The sequence below is a fragment of the Uloborus diversus genome, chromosome 7, assembly GCF_026930045.1.
Source record: "Uloborus diversus isolate 005 chromosome 7, Udiv.v.3.1, whole genome shotgun sequence".
Classification (NCBI taxonomy): Eukaryota; Metazoa; Arthropoda; class Arachnida; order Araneae; family Uloboridae; genus Uloborus; species Uloborus diversus.
Genome location: NC_072737.1, coordinates 125,450,109 through 125,472,679, shown reverse-complemented (window position 1 = coordinate 125,472,679; position 22,571 = coordinate 125,450,109). Strand labels below are relative to the sequence as shown.

At 33.8% G+C, this 22,571-nt stretch overlaps 1 protein-coding gene across 1 annotated transcript in view; it reads left to right on the top strand.

The window, feature by feature from the left end:
• Positions 1-7,076: 7,076 nt before the first annotated feature.
• The window catches only part of LOC129227033 (EGF domain-specific O-linked N-acetylglucosamine transferase-like), a 53,167-nt gene continuing 37,672 nt past the window's right edge, over positions 7,077-22,571 (top strand). Inside the window, exons 1-3 of the mRNA XM_054861668.1 lie at positions 7,077-7,142; positions 7,217-7,391; positions 9,288-9,385. Coding sequence (XP_054717643.1) covers positions 7,135-7,142; positions 7,217-7,391; positions 9,288-9,385 — 281 coding nt within the window. The 5' untranslated portion in view covers positions 7,077-7,134. The remainder of the gene's footprint in view (positions 7,143-7,216; positions 7,392-9,287; positions 9,386-22,571) is intronic.

Here is a 22,571-nt window from a genome sequence, read left to right as displayed (position 1 = left end):
ATGATAAAGTTAACCGGTTTTTGATGGTATTTTATTTGACTCATTCTGCAAATAAAAATATTCTATTTTTCAAGTATGCTTTTCCATGCCACGCCAGAATATGTACGAGGAGATGTGGAAGGAAATATCGAACAGTATCAGCATCAAAAATTGGTGTTATATTTAAATCCACTAATTTCCTTGCTAGTACTTTTCGATTATTTTTATTAATCTGAAGGTGCAAATTTCGAGATAGATGCCTTGAAAGGTAAGTTATCAAGCAAAAATTTCACTTAAAATATATGAGTAATAAATACAAGTTAAAAAAATAATAGTTTTTGAATAGTTAACTATTTTTCTATTATATATCATTTTAAACATAGGATAGAAAAACGAGAATGAAATTTCAGTAAAATATGTGAAAATGAGAAACGAAAAAATAGCGCAACGAAAAATCAAGAACCGAAAGTTCTGTAAAGACATAGAAAATATAAAAACTTAAAAATAGATGAACGGAAAATTTAAAAACGGAAAAATAGATCAACGGAAAGAAGAGAAATGGAATTTTCGTTAAATCACGGAAAATTTATAAATGGAAGAACAGAACTAAACGGAGAAATGAGAAATGGAACTTCTGTTAAGTCACGGAAAATAATTTAACGGAAACGTAATATTTACGGCAACTTTGCTGCCGGTACTTTATCCGTTATTTTCAGGAAATTTTTTTAACAGTGTTGAGAATTTGGCTTTCATTTCCAGATATTTTGCTTCAAAAATTAATTGATTTTTATCTATCCAGGATTGAAAATTTGCATAGGCAAATGTCTGTTGATAACAAGGGGGACTATAACTAATATGGCGAGGGGAGGGGGCAAAGAGGGGGCGTGCCACGAGAAGACATCACAGCAAATTCGTTCATGATTATATGGATGCAAGTTTTTGTTTTAAATTGTTTGATAATGGTAGAGGTGCTCATCCCACTAAACGATGATGGTGCATCCCCTGAACTGCTATCGATCCCCAACTCCCGGAACGAGTTCCTCATAATGAGATCAAAAACCCTCTGAAACAACTCCACGAAAACTTTCAGTGTCACAGTTTGAGCCATTCGCATGCACCCCTGATTATGTCAAATAGGGAAAAGACGATGATCTTTTTTTCTTCTAAGGATCTAATGGGTAGTTCACAAATGATGTCATGGTTGGGATGAGCATGAAGTTGTGACAATGGAGGGGGGAGGAGGTCACAAGAAGCATGACATTGTCACATCTCTCATTTTTTATAACAAGAGGAGAGTGTAATACAGCGGGACATGAGACGAGGGGGGGGGGAGTAGGGGGTAAGGAGAAGCAGGCTCGACGGTTGGATTTTTTCCGGGAGGGGAGGGCAAAGAGTGTATAATCAATGCAAATTTTATTAGAAAGCAACAAAAATCAAGTCCACTTACATGTAAAAACAATAATTTTTCAAAATCAGCAACCCCGTGACCCTCAAAAGTCGGGACTGAGGTAAAGTGTGCCACTTTGGGATAAAGGGGAAGGGGGTTGAATGGGGTTAAAGAAAGCGTGACATCATTTATGGTCAGCCCCTAAAGTGTAAAATAATGTGATCCTTTATCTTTCCTTATTTGTACGATATTTTTCAAAGTTTAAAGATTTTTCCAGATTCTCTAGCTACTTATATTCAACAACAGCTCTTCATTTCTCTGTGTTTGTGCAACAAAACGTAGATGATTCTGTCAGTAAAGTAGACGATATTACCAGAAGATTATTGGATTCCGAATATGGCAATTCAATAAACGTATGTACAAATATGTTTCATTTTTAATTACCACTACAGAGAGCTAAAAAGAACTGTCCTTTTCCTAGGAGTAGTACCCATATAAATAAGTATATCGAATTTTATGTGCATGTTAATTGAAAAGTGTATAACATAAAATTTAATAGAGAGCATTACTTTGACTTTACAGTTGCTCTTGTAATAAATGAAGAAACATAATATATTATTAAATATTTTTTCGAACAAGTAAGCAAAATATTATTTCATGTAATTAGGTTTATACGTGAAACGAAACATTAAAAGTTAGAAAAGTATATTCATGACTCAAAATGTTGAGACATTACATTTTTTATACTTAAAGTTGAATTCGGCAAGTGCTTTTTTATGTGATTTCTCATTTTAGTTAAAGATATGGCTGCTGTTTGGACTAAAATGATTGGTATAGAATGCTGACTTTCGTGAAGTATAGTACATTTTTATGCTTTTCGATAATAAAATAGTTAAACAGTGCATTTTTAAGCCGGCTGTTACGATTAACAAAACACTATTATTTTTGCTGCCACAGCAGAAAATTTTTATAATCGTTACCGGAAACACTAACATTGGCATTTTGTGACGCAGTATGACCGAAGATCGAGAAATCAATATTTTTACATTATATGTGAGTGTGATTTTTGTTGCTTTTCGATAAAATACGCATTGAGCTTGTCCCCCTCCTCCCTAAAAAACGTCAAAATGACGGACTGGGTGTCTGCGATAGAGACGCGGGCTTGGCACTGCAATTTTACACTGAAAAAAAAAAAAAAAAAAAATCTGAAACGTTACTAATTATTTCCATGGAACATTACGGGATTTCACCTATTTCCCCGTAAAATCAAGTATTTTTGCAAAAAAGTTTCCATGCATCAAGTTGCTATCCTCATTGGTGCGAAAATATTTTAGCCACCAGTTTAAAGATTAATTGAGTGTTTATTTAGTGCATCGTCTTTAGTTCCATTATAGGACGCCCAGGTTGACTAAGCACCTACTGAGCGCGAATAAGTCTCTGGATAGCTGCAACCCTGCAAGCAATGGAGTTGCTTGGTTCTAACTCGCAATTCTGCCTTAGCGCCCTGGCCATAGTTGCATTGATGCTTCTGGAGCTTTCTTAGTAAGGTTCCAATCAATTGTATTAAATCTACCGAATTTCCTTTGAAAACTTTAGATTGGCTTTAACCGGTGAGATCTTCATATTCTTCAGACATAGTATATTCAAGGCTAATTTCAGAAACGTTACTGTTTTTAGCGGAAAACGGTGCTGGTTTTTTTCAAGATATGTTACAGGCTGAAATTGGGCACATCAGCTGTCCATTAATTTCCAAGAACGTTTCTGAATCGTTTTTAGTGTAAGAGAGATGAGGCGTTATTGAGCCTCAGTCTCTATTTTAGATATCTCACTCGGGGTGGGGGGAGGGGCTGCTCTGTAGCATGTGAGGAGGTACACCACCGCATCCCTTCATTCTATGTGAATGCATGATGTGTATCTGATAAGTCACTGCGTGACAGACACAGGAAACCCTCGGGGGCGATGCATGATGTTTATCGGGATTTCTTATGCAGCAACCGCCGGTTACAAGGCAGCTCTAGCAGTCTAGCAACTTTATCATTCCACACACACGCAGGTCTCCCCCCCCTCCCCCTAATAGAAATTTTCATTAACAGAGATAGAAACAAATAAATTTAAAAGCAAATAGATTTACTGAAAATTATGACATACGCTTTTAAAATGCTAAATTGAAAAACTTTTTTTTTTACCCTTTAAAATTAAATTGTTTACGAAAATGTGTAGTTAATATGTTTGAACTATTTTGAAAAGATGTGGAGCGTAAGAATTTTTTATTATTTAAAATATGTATCAACTCTTTCTAAACGCTTGCAATATTTGTTAGCAGCAAAAGCATAACTCTTTAATAAAGTATAAAAAATGATTTTCCACTTTAAAAGCTATTTCTATAAGCTTGGTTCGCACTATAAAATACGAAATGAATTAAGTATATGATTTCTTGTTTACAATACTCAAAAACTGCACTTTAATCTTAAAATCTACATATATAAAAGAAAGTCGTGTTAGTTACACTATTTATAACTCAAGAACGGCTGAACCGATTTGGCTGAAAATTGGTTGAAAGGTAGCTTAGAACCAGGAGACGGGCATAGCATACTGTTTATCCCGTTCGACCGCGTTCCCAAAATATTTGTAATTGCAAATTAAAAGTTTAATTAATTGTTTAGTTCTATGAATTCCTAACAGATGGCGGAATGAGTTTAGTTCTATGAACTTTTAATAGATGGTGGGGTAAGTTAACTCGAGAGAGCGTTGGCCAACAGTGTCGAGACGCTTTTGTGGGATTGTTGTGGTCAGCTAACTGATTTTTGAATGCGGTTTGTTTTTTGGTATTCAAGTACATAGTTTGATTTTGTACGATTTTTCTATTGGGTTTTGTCTTCCTTATTTCTACAACCTTTGTTTTTGTTCTTATAGTTGAAGATAGTTACTTATCTAAGTAAATAACTTCATTTGTCATATTATTCAATTGTGATTGTTCTTTGTAACGTTTTTATAACAGCAGTGTTTATATGGCGAAACACTTTAAATTGCGGAAGAAAAACCACTTCACTCGCTAAAAGGTAGGGTTACAGTAGCGTGGTTGCTTGGCGCGTTAAGCGATGAACTATACAGTTGAAGGATTATTTTGAGTTTTAAAGCTAATGTTGATCTTTTTATGTGTTTTGGCGAATAGCTTTAAATTCCAAAGATACTCTAATAGGTTTTTGAAAATGTCTGTAGGTATTTTAGTTGAAGTAAAATGATCATTTCACATCAGAAGGGATGGAAAGGATCGTGGATTTTTTTTTTTTTTATTCAACGGATTTCCTTTAAATTCTTAGCACGGGCTTCGCCGTGCGGGTACTGCTAGTCTTTGTACAAAAGGTAATTCTAAAGCAGCCAATAAAATTTCTACTATTAAAACCTGTGTGCGTCTATCTGTGTGTGTCTGTAACTTTATCACCTCCGGACTATCAATGTTTACGAGGTCGATACGGGTACCGTTGGATGCAGGACATTCGGGAGGAAGCTATTACGCCCTATTTCATCCCTCGAAACCTTAAGGGATCAGAATGATCTGGGATATCCGGGATTTCTACAGGACATCTAATGGGGAAAGCATTGTAATTATCAATTATCACTCGCAATAGGCGGCATTGAGCCATCGCAGTTGCCTAAAGGTGGCGAAGCGAGCTGCTAGCTGAGCCCCCGTTGGTTAAATTAAAAAGTGGTTAGAGAAGAATTAATATTAGTGGAATAGCAAAAGTTATTCTTTCAAAGAACACTGAACTAAAAGGCATTATTTTCTCTATTGTAATTAAAATAGCAGGGCATTGGACATAACCGTACGCTGTGGATCGCTGTAAAACAAAATCCCAACAAAACATAAATGTGCAAAGGAGCCTAGTGCGATGAAAATGAGGCCCTGGGTAGACGGTGTCCCCGATAAAATAGTTCAGATCTAAACGGGTACCAAGTTCCATAGCTGTTCCTCAGAAGTTGGATTGTCCCATGTTTTTCAACTCATTCAGAAAACAATTTTTTTATTTTCTTTAATTCCGGATTTTAAACTTGCGGCAAGTTTTGGTCGTCAAAAAACAATTTGCAAAACATGTGCCCACTCCAATTAAACATTAACTTGCCAATTTTAAATCCGGGATCAAAGTAAAAAATTGTTTTTAAAATGAATTGAAGAACACGGAGCAGTTCAATTTCCACGAGGAACTGCTATGGAACTTGTCATCCGATGAGATCAGAATCTTGTCGGTGATACCGTCTATACAGAACCTCATTTTGATCGAACTTGGTTACTTTTCACATTGATATTTTGTTTGGATATCATTAAGTTTTGAAAGCTAAATCATAGTAATGTTCTTCTTTAGAATTAAATGTAAAAGCGCGTACAAATACAACTTCCATTCCCCCTGCTTTTACGATGCACTGGTTTCTTTTCATTAGTATTTTCAAAGATATTTCGATAACTGGGGGTTTGGCGCTATCGTCAGTTATGGGCTATCTGTCACTATCAGCAAGGCCATGGCCGACGTACATTAGCCCTTGGTCTTTAGCGTCCGCAAATTTGGCGACAAATGGGAAAATTGCTCAGACTCCTAGCTTTCAAACTCTTCCCGCAATTTCTACATTGTCTGGGAGAATTATCATAACGCAGATCGTAAAATATGCAGAATTGGTGAAAACATTTCCCCATTGGACCTTTAAGAAATTAAAATGAAGCGAAGCTAAAAAGACGTAACTATGGCAAAATGCGAAACAAAACATCAGTAATTTTAATGGAGATTAAAATTACTGATTTATTCGAACTTTATTTTTAACGGCTTGTAACTTTCTCCCTTTGGAGATAGAAGATTATTTTTTCGACCATAGGTCGAGATATTTCTGGAGTAAAAAATGTCGCTTTTTCCAACGGTGTCAAAAAGAAAACTGTGGGACAATTCCTTCACTTTCTATTGATAGATTTAATGATGAAAGTATTGCCAAAATTTTAGCTAAGCCTTAAAAAGTTCGAGATAAAAACGCAAATTGCTCCCGTCGTAATAAAGTTAGAGCATTGAAACAAATTGCTTAGAACGCGGAAAGTTCTTCCCTTATCAACGATATAAAATATTAACATGTGAAAATAATTTTTCACCCCTTTAATAGCCAATAATAGGCAATTTATGTGAAATTTGGGCATAAATTGGAATAAAAAAAAGAACTATTTATCGCATTTTTTTTTTCAAATTATAACCTATGTTACTCAGTAAGAAGGCACCTTTTTCATACAGTAAAAGAATTTTTCAAATAGTTGCCGGAGATTACCTCGAACATATAAACACGCAAAAATTCGTCCTCTTTCTTTATAATATTAGTATAGATGGCGTGCGTTTGTTTTACCTTTTTCATCCGCCATTAGACAATGGCTGCAGCGTCCCCTATAGTTGGAGTTTTTCACATGAAGAATATTCGCAAAGAGCAACCGGTTGCAACGGTCGGTTGTTTTGGCTACTCTATGCGAACATACCCATGATCATTGTAAACATTTTCAGTAAACTTTAGAGCATTGTTTAACTGCATCTTTAACGACCAACCACATCCTGTTGTCAATGTCAACAACCGGAGGAATGTTACGAAGGTGTAGAAAAGGAATAGAAGCAAACATTTTTCTAAATGTTTTCTGGGATCGTTAACTACCGCTACCTCTTGTTGACGACTTCAGATTTAAAATGAAACTTTTTTTTTTAATGCTGTGAAATGAATTCGTTTTTACTCCCATTTTGTTTGTAGAATAAATGAACATGTGAGTTAATCAGGAAGTTTGTTTGTGTTTATTGTGTATATTTTCTGTGAATAATTACTTGTTTCATCTTTCAGGATTTCACTGTGTTATTTTGCGGTTCTTATGGGCTTGATTTTTGAAAGTTTCGCGGTAACGACAGAGGCTGACAGTTTTGATTTAAATCTACCTCCTGAGCACATGATTTATTATTTTTCAAGCCATCCTGATGTTGCAGAAGCTTGCAGGAATTCTGAACTTTGTCCTTACCAGGTATAATTGAATTTTTCAAGTTTATTTTTTACTAATCACGTCTTTTTAATAGGATTATGGATATTTTTTGCGTAATACCTATAATTTTATTTTCATTGGTTTTGTTCTATGAGCGACCAGTAACTCATCGGTTAAAATAGTGACGTCAAAATCAATACTTTATCATTAGCTGACATCATTGCTGTCACATGATCAACCAACCGGGTGCTACTAGTGGAGGTTGTTCAAGGAACGTAAGCATATTGCAATTGAACAATCAAGCTAACATCATTCAAATGAAAGTTTGATTAAATAAATCTGGATCTCACCTTTTGTCGATAGCAACCCATTGGTTTCTTCTATGCAAGATATCACATTTGATCAAGGGCGGATCGAGAAATTTCTCAAGGAAGGGGCGATTGATTTTTATTACTTACTATTTACCATGTATACATTAAAAATACTGATCACAAAGATTTTGGACACAAAGGTTTGGAACTGTATCTTAATTTCGAAACAGTTCTGGGATATGGTCCCAAACTTAAACCGCTCTTCTCCTACTAACATCAATGACACTCGTCTAAATTTGCGTTTTTTGACTTCATTTTCGAAAAATTATCGGTGGAGGACCCCTCAAGGGAGGGGCGATCGCCCCCATCGCCCCTCCCTTGTATCCGTCCCTGCATTTTATATAAACTGCATCAGGTGATAAAACTCAAGAATAAGATTTTTTTTCGATACTTTTACATTGTAGATTCATCATGACATATTTTTAGTCTTTGGCAATTATTTTTTACTTTATTTACTGTCCCATGTTAAGTCAAAATTAGATAAAAACTACACCTATTTTAGGATACGATATCATTTTTTTTTTTTTTATGATTTAAGTAAACATTACAAGACTAAAAATGTCCATAAATTGAAAATTATCTGTTAATTAATTAACTGAAAAGTAAACTAACTTATAAAAATTGTAAAAAATTGCTTTAAAATAATTTGCGAAATCAGCTTTAAATTTTGAAATTAACGCATAAAAATATCCAGCAAATAAATATATTGAATCATAAACAAACATTTAAAATTTGATTAAAACGAAGATTTAGAAAAAAAGGAGCAAACATAGCAACCATTAGAAATTAGAATGCCAAAAATCCGATTGTAAAATACGTAAAACATCAAAAACCTGAATGCATTCCCAAGAAGTTTTAATAAACTGTTCGACAGTTGCTAATGAACAGATACTTTTCATGAAAGAAATAACTGTATACAATGACTATCAAAATGAAGCTCAGTACATATGTACTGGAGGTGAAGTATTATATTTACAATGGAAAGTGGTACATATTTCACTGCATGGGAGATCAGAATAATCAAACAATTGGCTTAGTTTCAAAGACAATTACCCCAATCGAGATGTTTGAGTTTATTTCGAATGAAACCGAAATTTCACCCCACCACAGGACATCATGCCCATTTTTAATCTGCGCTTTATTACATGTAGTGGTAATACATTTCTGCTGTGGGCAGGTGAATTATAGTATCCGCAGAAATCGGTTTTTGAGATATTTGCAGAAACCCATATGGGATTCAATACTAACAACAAGGAAATGTTGGAATTTGACTTTTTTTGTCACATTTTTTTTCTTCAGCAGAAACCAAATAAGCAAGCTTATACATTCCACATGTACGTTGGGAGTAGTTTTTACTCTTGTTCGATATAATCTACATTATATAACCTTTGAACTGCCCCCTCCCCCCAGAAAAATTTGAAATGATGGGCCTGGTCTGTTGAAATTTTTGATATGGTTTTAGTTGATTATGAGTAAGTTTTTTTTTTGTTTTTGTTTTAGAAATACATTGGTTTCATTCTACATTTCTTCAAAGATTTTTTAAAAATTTTAAATTTTTTCCCCCTAGAATTTCTTAGCTGAATATAAATGCTGGGGCTATGAAAAGTCCTGTTTACCTCATCAACGATATTCCAATCCAATATGTAATGAAAGCAGTAAAGGATGGTAAGAAAAACATATTTGAAAATGTAATATATCTAGTAAAAACCATATTTCTAATTCTATGTATGTAAAATGGAAATTTCTAGTTCCTTATTTTGTTAACAGTTGTATTTTTTAAATGATGCAGAGATTATCCTGAAGTGTTTAATTTTAAATTGCTTTAAATTTATTCCCTTACATGAGACATGCTTCCATATTTGCCTGAATGAAAAGAATCTAATCTGTATTGCACTGAACAGCAATGTGAGTATCTATAAGGTTGAAAAATAGGGATTTGGAGAGAAACCTTCAGTCCATTGAAGTTTTTGAGCCTTTAAACCCAAAATAAATAACCAAACAAAGTTTCAGATGTTCTGTCAAATGGTTTATTACTATGCAAAAATAACAACCATCCTTATATATTATAAAACAAAGTCCTCCGTGGAATCTGTCTGTCAGTCTGCAATAAACTCAAAAACTTCTGCACAGATTTTTATGTGGTTTTCACCGATAGATAGATTGATTCGTGAGGAAGGCTTATTGACTGGTTTGAAAACTGTTCCATTGGTAGTCCTTTCTCTATTCCAATTTAAGACAGAATTTTCACATAGATTGCCTAAAGTGGCGGTGAAGAAATACTTACACATAATAACATTAAACCTGCATGCCCGGCATCGCACGGGCTACATAAAAAATGAAAGATATTTACAGTTGATGTTTTTGTAGTACTCTGACATCAATTTCAAATGCGTTAAGATTGCTTACGTGAAACTAAAGCATCAAGACTTAATATATACCATTAAGCATTAATTTAATACCAAGTCATCATATTCCAATTAAGTTTTAGTTACAGTCATTAAATACATTTTTTTTGTTCAACTCTGTTTCCTTTACAGAAATCCAAACTATCTTAATTTAATGTGTTCTTTTAATTAAACAGGGAGGAAAAAGAGAGTTATTATAATTCGAAAACTCACCCATGTGAAGGGAAAAGTCCAACAATATAAACATAGTTAGTCGCACATCTTAAATTTACCAAAATATGAGGCTGGTAGTGATAAACTTACATTACAATAAATAAATATAACTAAAAAAATAACTTTTATATGCTGAAAAGAGTTAAGAATGATGGCTGTAAAAAAATAAAAAAAGGCAGACAATAAATAATGGTTATGTCCAAATAGAGCACCTGATTAACCCGGTTAATGACGTCAGTCCCACTGAAACAATTATTAAAATGTTATTTATTAGCAGAAATGCAAAATGGCAAAAGAAAGAAATGAAAATCATTGCTTAGAATAAAAGGGAAACAAAGCTAATTTACACTAAATTTCTAAACTAAGAAAATGCTTTAAAGAATAGTTTCAGGATTAATCAGAAAAAAGAGAAATTAAACTAATTTAAAATAAAATTCTAATGGAAACGTTGTTTTAAGATTTGGACAGCAGCCAAAAAAATCCCTTTTAAAACAATTGTTAGAATTTTATTTGCTCACCCATATGCAAAATGGCAACAGAAAAGAAAAAAATATTCCTGAATAACGTAATGTTAGTTAGCATTTTAATTAATATCTCCGTTAAATAAAGTCGTACAGTTATAAGATTGGTCTTATTGTTTTCTCTGGAAAATTTCAAATTGATTGGTACCTCGTTCATCTCTCGACTCGCAGTTCTCAAGAAGATGGAGCTTCACACTTTCAGACAGATGCGAACAGATTTTAATAGTATGGATGTGCATCAAAAGTGTTTTTTTTTCTACTGAAGGTGGCATCTGCTCGAAATTTCTAAGTTGAACAAAAAATAAGTTATAAGCTTTTTAGTTCCATGTTCGAAAGCTTCCATCAACCCAATTAAGTATTTAGGGTATCATCTCAACTCCCTGTCCATACCTAGAATCGCGTTGCTTTCATCTGACTTTCAAGGCTTTTCTCAAGTAAAATCTTTGAATCACGCTTTGGTCTTATTTTGTGCAATGGGCAAATATTAAATATGTATTATTTGAATAGTAACAGTAACTTAGTCGCTGAAGGAGATTGGGAAATAATTAAATTTGGCTAATTATTTTCCATTTTAACGGAACTTAAATGCAATTTGGTGTCTTTTTTACTCATGTGCGCTGATTGGACATGGACATGTACTTATTATCCAATTGACTGAGAGCCTCACACATTTTACAGAAAAATTTCAATAGCTAAGGCCTTTGGCAATTTTTTAAACTGCCGCTGTTTTTCAACTTAAAGACTGCATTATAATGTTTTTAGGCTTTCAGTGTAACTTTAAAATTGCAGTTAAAAGAGCTTTTAAAACTTTTTTAATATTTAAAGTAATCTTCCAGCTGAGTTAGGCAAATTCTTAAGCAGTGTAAAAACTTCCATTAGTTTGTCTGTTTGCCAAATTTCAATGAGTCGCCAAATTTTACTACTTATTTTTGGAAACATTTCCAATGAAAATGTTTAGCATCATTTTATGGTCACAAAATTATTTCAACATTTGGAGTAAATTCTCTTTAATGAAAATTAGTGACTGACTGTTTTTTATAATAGCCTTATAGCCAAGGGTTTAAACACTATGGTCAAATAGAAAGAAAGAAGAATTACAGATAAATCTTTTCAAATAAGTAATTTCATATTTCGGAAATTCTTCAAGTTTGTAGATGCTTAAATATTGTTCTTTTGTTTATAAATTAATGCTGTTTTGTTCTTTATACTTATAACTATTTTAGTTTTACGGGGGGAAGGATGGAGCTTGACTTGTCAAGGTTTTGTGTAAATTGGTTGAAATATTTGACGCCTCAAACTGATGTGATTGTACTATAGTAGGCAAAAATATATACTCTCTGCTACCTGTATAAAGCAAGGGCGAGTCGCTAGTTTTTGATAAACAGTTAACCAGTGGTGTTCCCATAGGGTATACTCCTTATATGCCATATACTCTCAAACATTTTTTAGACATATAGCGTATACCCTCAAGCTTCAAAAAATTTCAATGGATGACATACTATGTATATGATTACATACACAAATTGTGCATAATGGATTACTGGGAGTATACCCTCAGAAAAATTGATGGGAACATCACTGCTATTAACATATTGTAAAGTTGTGTCAATGTAGCAATCACCATTGTTAAGACTACTAGACATTTGATGATGATTTTCAATTTAAAAGACGTGTTATTATTCAATTTAAAAGACAGGACAAAATAACAAGAAAGTCCCGCATTGAAATATTTTTTGAGTGAGATTTATTTTAAAAGTGCACGATTCTGGATGTCTAGCGCTTTATCAAGAATTCTGCTATTGATGGATGTAAATTCTGTGTAGTTTTTAACCTTTTGAATTGGTGACTTATGCAGGGGCGTAGCTAAGGGGGGGGGTTTTGGGGACAAACCCCCCCCTCGAAAAGTTAGTCTCAAAAAAAAAGAGAAAAAGAAGAGAGAAGAGAAAGGAAAAAATTCCAAGCGATTACACACACACATATATATACTATATATAATATATATATATATATATATATATATATATATATATATATATATATATATATATATATGTGGTGCCGACTCTGGTACACCCTGGTACACTTGCACAGCCCTTCATACATTTTAGCTTTCTTGTATGTAAAACTCGCCAAGAGATGACGACGTAGAGTCCGGCGACAAAACGAACAGCGCCAAGGGCGGTAAAACTTTTTGATTAGTGATTTACTTTGGGGAGACGAAAGACGTAAGACGTCGTGTAAAGACGAGCAGCAAGACGGCTGCACTTCTGCATTGTAATCATTTTTGTAAATATTAGTTATGTGTAGTTTAGTTATCATTAAATGTTTAGTAGCTAAAATTATGTCATCAATGAGTGCTTTTATAAGTGAATACCAGCATTTTCATAGTTATTACCAATAGCTCGGCGTCCCACAAAAAATTCAGAAGTGGGATATGGATATGAGGGAACGCCTACACGAAAATTATTTTCGACTATAATGTTTGCAAGTGTGATTAACCGGAAAACTGATTGATACTAACTGTCTCCGAAAAATTGCAAAAAAAAAAAAAAGAGAACTGAGTCAAATGTGACTGTTCCTGGTGAACTATCTTAAATTCTCTGTTGGATTATCTGATTTCAAGCATCCGGAAAAGGGGTGAGTGAATTTATTTTCTTCAAATATGCAGTTGAAAGAGATTAAAAACATTGACTTTGTGCTCAGAAACTTTAAGCGAGAAAAAATAGTGCTTCTCCACCGTTTTATATTTTCTGATAACGGGGATAGTTCCAATAGAAAGCGGATAGTTCCAATAGAAAGCGCTTAAGAAATTTTACGGGATTTGAATACAACCCAGAATCAGATGAATTCAAAAATAAATTAAAAGACATTGAGAAAATTTTTTCTCTTAACGAAATAATAACTATTGCAAATTTTTTGAACATTCCCTTGGAAGGAAATAAATCTGAGTTGGCAAAAAACATTCTCTCCTTTCTGACAGATATTACTGCCCTGGCAACGATCGATCGCGGAACCTTCCCAGTCAGAAGATGACTCATTCTCGGATCATCAGCAGTCCGGTCAGAACGAGGAAGTTATTAGTGAGGATTTATCAGCGGGAATTGAAAACAAAGTAGCACCGGGAATTGAAAACAAAGTAGCACCGCCGCCTGTAATTAATTATTCTGATTCAGGCAATGTTTTGGCTACGAGCTATCTTTTACATTATTCTGATATTGAACACTCCCTGCCGAAATTTAATGCAGAACCGCATGAGAACATTTCTTCTTGGGTAGAAACTTTTGAAAGTGTTTCTAAGTTATTTAACCTTACTGAAGTTCAAAAATTTATTTTTGCTAAACGCTGTTTTGGAGGAAATGCCGCATTATTTATCAACACCGAACAAAATATTAATTCTTATGAAAAATTAAAGAAAGCGCTAATCAGCGAATATTCCACACAAGTTAATTCGGCTTCGCTTCATAGTTTAATGAACGAGCGTAAAATGCGACATTCTGAGACTACGCAAGAATATTTTTTAAAGATGAAACAATTGGCTCTTTCTGGACGTATTGATGACATATCTCTTATCAGTTATGTAATAAAGGGAATTCAAGATAAACCGGAAAATAAAACAATTCTTTATGGAGCGCGCGATATAAATGATTTTAAAGAAAAACTCAAAGTATACGAAGTAATGAAAAATGATTTGGCTAGAAATGAGAAACCTTTCGACAGAACCAAGCAAAAAATGTCAAATGATGATCGCTTAAAAAAGAGTGGGTATACTTCCAATTTCAAAAGAGATTTAAACAATAAAAATAAGATGCACTATGAACAAAATAATGAGAAGACGCGATATAACACTAACAACGAAAATTATAAAGAAAAAATTTGTTACAATTGCGGTTTGAAAAACCACATTTCGAAAAATTGTATACACAAGGATAAGGGGCTTAAATGTTTTCACTGCGAAAATTTTGGGCACAAAGCTTCTAATTGCCCTAATAAGAAACCAGACGTTGCTCATTTAAATGTTCCAAAGAAGAGAAATTTAAATAAAGAAGTAAAAATTGGTAACTCAGTGGTAAAAAATGCTATTGTCGATTCAGGGTCACAAGCCACATTAATCCGGGAATCGATTTTCAAAAAATTGAATTCTCTTGGTAAGCGATTTCAATTACTTCCTTTAAATACTGTTTTGTCAGGATTCGGTAAATGTCAAGTTAAACCAGTTGGAGTTTTTGAGAGTGATATTCAAATTGACAATTTTAAATGTAAAGCAGATGTAGTTGTGGTGAATAACGAAATAATGGCTTGCGATGTAATTATCGGACTAAATGTTTTGATGCAAGGAATAACAATAATTGATGATAATGGTGTTACGATTCAAGCTAAACCCAAAGATGCAGAACATTATGATGTTTTATCTGTCTTGCCAATTAATGTATGTGTTGAAGAAGTTGAAATGAATATTTCCCCTGATATTCCTCATGATTTAAGATCTAAAGTAAAGACATTGATTTCCAACTATGTGCCTCAAAAAATTAAAACCACTAATGTTGAGTTAAAAATTTTGGTAAAAAATGACGTACCTATATCTCATCATCCCCGTAGGTTGGCATTCTCAGAAAAAATGATCGTCGAAGCTCAGGTTGCCGAATGGTTAAAAGAAGGTGTAGTGGAACCCAGTTCCTCCGAGTATTGCAGTCCAGTGGTTATTGTAAAAAAGAAAGATGGGACACCGCGCGTATGCATTGATTATAGAAAACTAAATAAGGTTATAGTAAAAGATAGATTTCCCCTTCCACTAATTGAAGATATTTTGGATCGACTGCAGGGCTCCAATATTTTTAGTACTATTGACCTCAAAAACGCTTTTTTTCATGTAAATGTAAGTGAAGAGAGCAGAAGATATACGTCATTTGTAACTCATGAAGGACAATACCAATTTCGGCAAGTCCCTTTTGGATTATGTAACTCTCCGGCGGTCTTTACAAGATATATCAACACTATTTTTCGAGAATTAATTAATAAGGGTATTGTTTTGCCTTATATGGATGATATAATCATTTTGTCTTCCTCTCCCAAAGAAGGTATTGAACGCCTTGAACTGGTCTTAAAAACTGCAAGCGAATACGGACTTGAAGTAAATTTTAAGAAGTCCCATTTTTTGAAAAAACGTATTGATTTTTTAGGACATGTAATCGAGGGTGGAAATATTTTCCCATCTACTTTAAAAACTAAAGCAGTTCTTAATTTTCCAGAGCCGACTAATTTGAAAAAGGTTCAAAGCTTTTTAGGTTTAACAGGATATTTTAGGAAGTTTATCCCGAAATATTCCATAATAGCTAGGCCGTTAAGTGATCTCTTGAAAAAGGATCGAAAATTTAATTTTGGAGTCGAAGAAAAGCATGCGTTCAACCAATTAAAAATGTTGTTAGCTGACACACCTGTTTTGGGAATCTACAACCCTAAATTTGAGACTGAACTTCATACGGACGCTAGCCTAGAAGGGTATTCTGCAATTTTGATGCAAAAACCCCCAAATGAAAAGACTTTTCATCCAACCTATTTCATGAGTAGAAAAACGACTGATGCCGAAAAGAAATATTCTAGTTATGAACTTGAGGCCCTAGCCGTCATCGAAGGGATAAAGAAGTTCCGTGTTTACCTTTTGGGTATCCATTTCAAAATTGTAACCGATTGCGCCGCGTTTGAGAAAACGTTGTCAAAACGAGACTTATGTACCCGTGTAGCTCATTGGGCTTTGTTACTACAGGAATTTAATTATGACATTGAACATCATCCCGGAAGCAAGATGCCACATGTTGACGCTCTCAGCCGCTCCCCTATCGACGTGTTTTGCATTTCAGTCAATAATTTGTTGCCACAGCTGAAATCAGCTCAAGATAAAGATACTGAAATTAAAACTATTAAGGAATTACTTAAAATTTCAGATTATGAAGATTATTGTGATAGAAATGGAATATTATATAAATTTGTTGAAGGTAAAGAATTAGTGGTTGTGCCAGAGAATATGCAAACAGAGATAATAAGAAATGCGCACGAGAAAAGTCACTCAGGTATCAAGTATACTGAAAAGGAAATAGAAGAATATTATTTTATCCCGAAACTAAGACAGAAAATAGAAAAAATAATAGGAAATTGTGTCCATTGTATACTTCTGAACCATAAAAAGGGAAAAAAGAAGGTCTTTTGCATCCATTGCATAAAGAAGACGTCCCACTGAAAACGTATCATGTTGACCACATTGGACCCTTAGAGAGTACTAACAAAAATTACAAACACATTTTTGTTGTAGTTGACGCCTTTACTAAGTTTGTATGGATCTACCCAACAAAAACAACGACGTCTTCTGAGACCATAGCCAAATTAGAGCTTCAAAAGACTGTATTTGGAAACCCTTCTCAAATAATCTCGGATAAAGGACCAGCATTTACTTCTAGCGAATTTGCTGATTACTGCGCAAAAGAGGGCATTAATCATCATTTTATAACGACAGGATTACCAAGAGCAAATGGCCAAGTCGAACGAATTAATCAAACAATTATTGCAATTCTTTCTAAATTGTCCTTGGAAAACCCTACTCAGTGGTACAAGCACACGAATAAACTGCAACAAGCCGACATAACTCAACATATCAAAGAAGCATTGATAAAACTCCATTTGAATTACTTTTTGGAACGAAGATGAAGGTTGCAGGACATGAAAAGCTGAAAGAAATGATTGAAGTTGAATTTCAAGCCAGTTTTGAAGCCCAAAGAGAAGATATGAGAAAACATGCAAAGGAACAAATTTTTAAAATTCAGGAAGAAAACAAGAAGACATACAATTTACGAAGGAAAAAACCGAAGCCTTACGAAGTTAACGATTTGGTCGCCATCAAAAGAATGCAATTTGGACCTCACCTAAAACTTAAACCGAAGTACCTAGGCCCGTACAGAATAACGAAGGTGAAAGGAGGAAATACGTTTGATGTCATCAAAGAAGGAACTCACGAAGGACCAAACTGCACATCAACATGCGCAGAATTCCTTAAACCATGGAACAACTTTTCGGAATGTTAATTAAAAAAAAAAAGATTAAAAGAAGCAAAGAAGTTTAAAAAATAGAAGAAAAGAACACCGACTTTTTGTAACCAACTGTCCATACTTTCAATTTAAAGACGAAAAACGAATACCAAAAGAAGACGAAAAAGATGAGAGAAAACACAAATGACGAAATAAAGATGAAGCAAACGATAAAAGACGAAACGCACGTCGACGAAGATTTTTTTTTTTAAAGACGAAGGTGAAATTTTTTAAAGACGAAGACGACATTTTTTAAAGACGAAGACGATATTTTTTAAAGACGAAGACGATATTTTTTAAAGACGAAGACGATATTTTTTAAAGACGAAGACGATATTTTTTTAAGACGAAGACGATATTTTTTTACAGACGAAGACGAATTTTTTTAAAGACGAGGACGAAGAAAAAATTTTAAAGACGAAATATTTTTAAAGACGAACAATTTTTAAAGACGGACAGTTTTCATTTGCAGACGAACATTTTTGTGAAGACGAAAAATTTTAAGACGAGCAAATCAAAGACTGAACTTTTGAAGACGAAAAACTTTTGCAACCAATTTAATTTTAGTTTAATTGTTGTTTTGTTTTTGTTTTTTTTTTTTGCTTACTACATTTTCAGGTTCGCCTGGAGGTCCAGTCGAGTGCAGGACGGCCGAACTTGTGGTGCCGACTCTGGTACACCCTGGTACACTTGCACAGCCCTTCATACATTTTAGCTTTCTTGTATGTAAAACTCGCCAAGAGATGACGACGTAGAGTCCGGCGACAAAACGAACAGCGCCAAGGGCGGTAAAACTTTTTGATTAGTGATTTACTTTGGGGAGACGAAAGACGTAAGACGTCGTGTAAAGACGAGCAGCAAGACGGCTGCACTTCTGCATTGTAATCATTTTTGTAAATATTAGTTATGTGTAGTTTAGTTATCATTAAATGTTTAGTAGCTAAAATTATGTCATCAATGAGTGCTTTTATAAGTGAATACCAGCATTTTCATAGTTATTACCAGTAGCTCGGCGTCCCACATATATATATATATATATATATATATATATATATATATATAAAAGAAGTAACCCCCCCCCCCCCCCGAAAGTCGGGTCTAGCTACGCCACTGGACTTATGACTCCCATCAAACAGAAGTTTAGTACAAATAAAAAAGGAATATTTAGCATTTTTATTAATATTTGTTTCAGTTTTTTAAGATTTGATCTGAATGTGAAACTAGTCTGATTAACTGGTAGTCTAATAAACCCCCTACACATTACTACATTGTTCAAATGACAATTTGCTCCTGTGAATTTTATTACATAATTTTTCAATTCTTTTAAAATGCTGGTGCCAGGGTTCCCAATAGAGCGCGAGACCGCGAGAATCTCGCACTTTCAAACGAAATCTCGCATAAAAAATATTTTGATGCGAGACATTCTCGCGCCTATAAATATTTAATCAAAGTGCGAGATTCTCGCGAATTATCAGGCCACATAACCACAAAAAGAAAAAAGAAAAAAAATCCTTTAAATCGGCGATTTCGGAAAGTTCTGACAAATTTTTCAGCCTCTCGCTACAACGTATCTCTTTTCTTCATAACCAGTTTTACCACCAAAACACTTGAAACGAAGGAGAGATTTCTGACCCTATGACCTCTAACCTGTCTTGCCAGTACGCCCATCGATCACTAAGCAATTGTCCAACACGTCAATGGTCACCCACTAGTGGCTAGGGAGATCATTTTAGCAAACGTGCTTTGTGCATGTTTCGCCTGGAAAATATTCTCACTCATCCTTAGCAATGGAAAAGTATCTACTTGCGAGTTCTAATGTTTCAAATAAAAAGAAAATGGAAAATAGTGAGAAAGAAAATGATCAATTAAATATGCCACCGGAAAAAAAGAAAAAGCTTGACAAATATCAACCAAAATGGCAAAGTATATATGATTGGCTGGAAACGGAAGAAAAAAATGGAGTTATCCTTATGTTTTGTAAACTTTGCCGAGCCCACAAGAAGCGTAATCCATTTGCAAAAGGTAAATTCAAAGTATTTTATTTATTAATTTTTTCATCTAATAATTACAGTAAAAGCTCAATTATTTGTCCTGTATTTAAATCCAAAAGAAATCCAAATTTTACCAAAATCCAAAGTAATGATTTAATATTTTATCAGTAAATATTTTATAAGTCGCTCAAAAAAATTATTTTTAAAATAAAAGTTGCAACTATGAACGAAAAAAAAATTTAACAGTATACCAATGGCCTAAATTTTTTTTCTTATTCTTGGATAAGGAAATGCAAATAACGAGTTATAATATATATTTAAAAAAAAATATTTTTTTATGAGTACGAAATTTGTACATTACCAAATTTTAATTCAATCATTGAATTTTATTATTATTTGGAAAAATAAAAAAACATTTTGTATTTAAAGCTTAAAACAACTGTTTCAAAGAGAGTCGCCGAATCATCTTGCAGGGATATTTTGCGAATGCTTGAAATATTGCTAAGCTTGATTCTTAGCTCGTTTCCAACACGACGTGAAATTAAAGAGGAGAAATTTGTTCCCATAAGATTTTTAAAAAATGATAGAAGTAGGAATTCAGTTAACTTGCACGAGCTTTTACTGTACATGTATTGTTTGTGACATTATTTCTGTTAATTAGTGTATCATGTAAGGGCGGATCCAGTGATTGCTTTTAGTGATATTGTTGTTGGAAGAGAGTGGCGGTGGGGAGGAGAGGGGGCATAAAAGGAACATTCGAAAGAAGATGGGGTGTAAGGGGGGAATTTTTAGAAATTCAAATTTCCAAAATAATATTTTTGGCTGTATTTGGTTGATTTTATGAAAGGGGGGGGGGGGGAGCATGCCTCCGTCACCCTTACTCTGGATCCGCACTTGGTGTCAAGGTAGAAAATAGTGTTAATGTTAAACAATCATCCAAAAACAAAAATTCCTAAAAATATTTTTTATAACTGCATTATCCTTAAAATAACAACGTCCATAAACAAATTTAAAAACTAAATAAATAAAAAAAACCGCCAAGAAATATAAAATTCAATAATACGTAGAGTTGTGTTGTATACTTAAATTTCATTTTAAATTTTAATAGTCAACTATGTAGCATCTGAAAAATAAAATTAAGAAAATGAAATTATTTACTTTTTGATATTAAGCTGTCTGCCGAAAGTTAAAATGTCATTAAAATGATAAATATTACAAAAAAATAAATAAATAAATTCTCAGACAACCTGTGTACTAAATTTTATAGCTGTAAATTTGGTAGTTTACTCGTAGTTTGAATTTCTTCGATACACTAACAGAAACTTTTTGTAATAAATAGATATAAATCCGAATATTCGTTTATTTTTATTCAAATTACTTTTGTTTCAGAGGGTTGTACTTCGTATAAAACAACTTCTCTGGATCGCCATAAAATGTGTAAAGAACATTTGCAAACCATTGAGGCAGAATCCTGCAAAAAAGATATGCAAGTAGCTACGGTAAATTTAGACAACAGAAATAAATCATTTTTAATTTCTTGTTTAAAAAGCGCGCTGTTCGTAGCAGTCAATGAATTGCCAAATTCGCTGTTTGGTAATCTTCAACAGTTCATAAAACTCCAAGGATGTGATGTTAAAAATTCCAAAATAAGATATGAACACAGTGATTCTGTGAATGAACTTCATTCATGCATTGCTGAGGTGATTGAGGATAATCTTTTGGAAGAAGTGAAACAAGTGGGTGTTTGCTCATTAATTTGTGATGAAACGTGCGATTTGGCCAATGAAAAACATCTCGGCATTAACATTAGATATATAACGAATGGAAAAGTAAAATGCGAATTTTCGGAAAATATTTCTATCCAGGATGGTAAAGCTGATACATTAATGTTTTCTATTCAAGAAATGTTGGATAAAAAAGGAATCAACATTTCAAAAATGGTTGCGTTGGGCTGCGATGGTGCGCGAGTTATGTTGGGAAAAAATGCAGGCTTGATTGCTCGTTTGAAAGAGGTAAATCCCTGTATAATTGCAATACATTGTACAGCTCACAGACTGGCTCTTGTTATGCAGGACGCTGTCAAAAATTTACAGAGCATTCGTTCTTATAGCGATACAGTCAGAGCAATATTCGCATACTTCAATGCTTCAGCTGTCCGATCAGCAAAGTTAGCAGCTGTTCAAAAATTAGTAAGTGAAACGGTAGTGAAATATGTAACATTTCACTCTATTCGCTGGTTGTCGCTACATAAAGCTGTAGAAGTTCTATATAAAACTTTCGACTCGCTCATGGTCTATTTGGACTCGCAAACGGAGAGAAATGACCCAACAGCACCTGGACTATTGAGATCCGTAAGACATATTAGGTTTGTGTACATAACACACATTTTGAACGATATACTACCAATACTTACTAATCTTTCGAAAGCATTTCAATCAGATTCAGCAGATTTATCTATTGTCATGCCCAAAATTCATGCTGCAGGAATGCACTTAGAAAATTTAAAACACAGTCCAGGCGTGAATGAAAAGCGATTCATTCACAATATTATCGTAAATGAAGAAAATGATAGGGAAGAAATGGAAGGTGCTAGCGAAGGTTATTACTCAACGATTAATAAAAAGATAATTTCAGCTTCTTCACTGGAT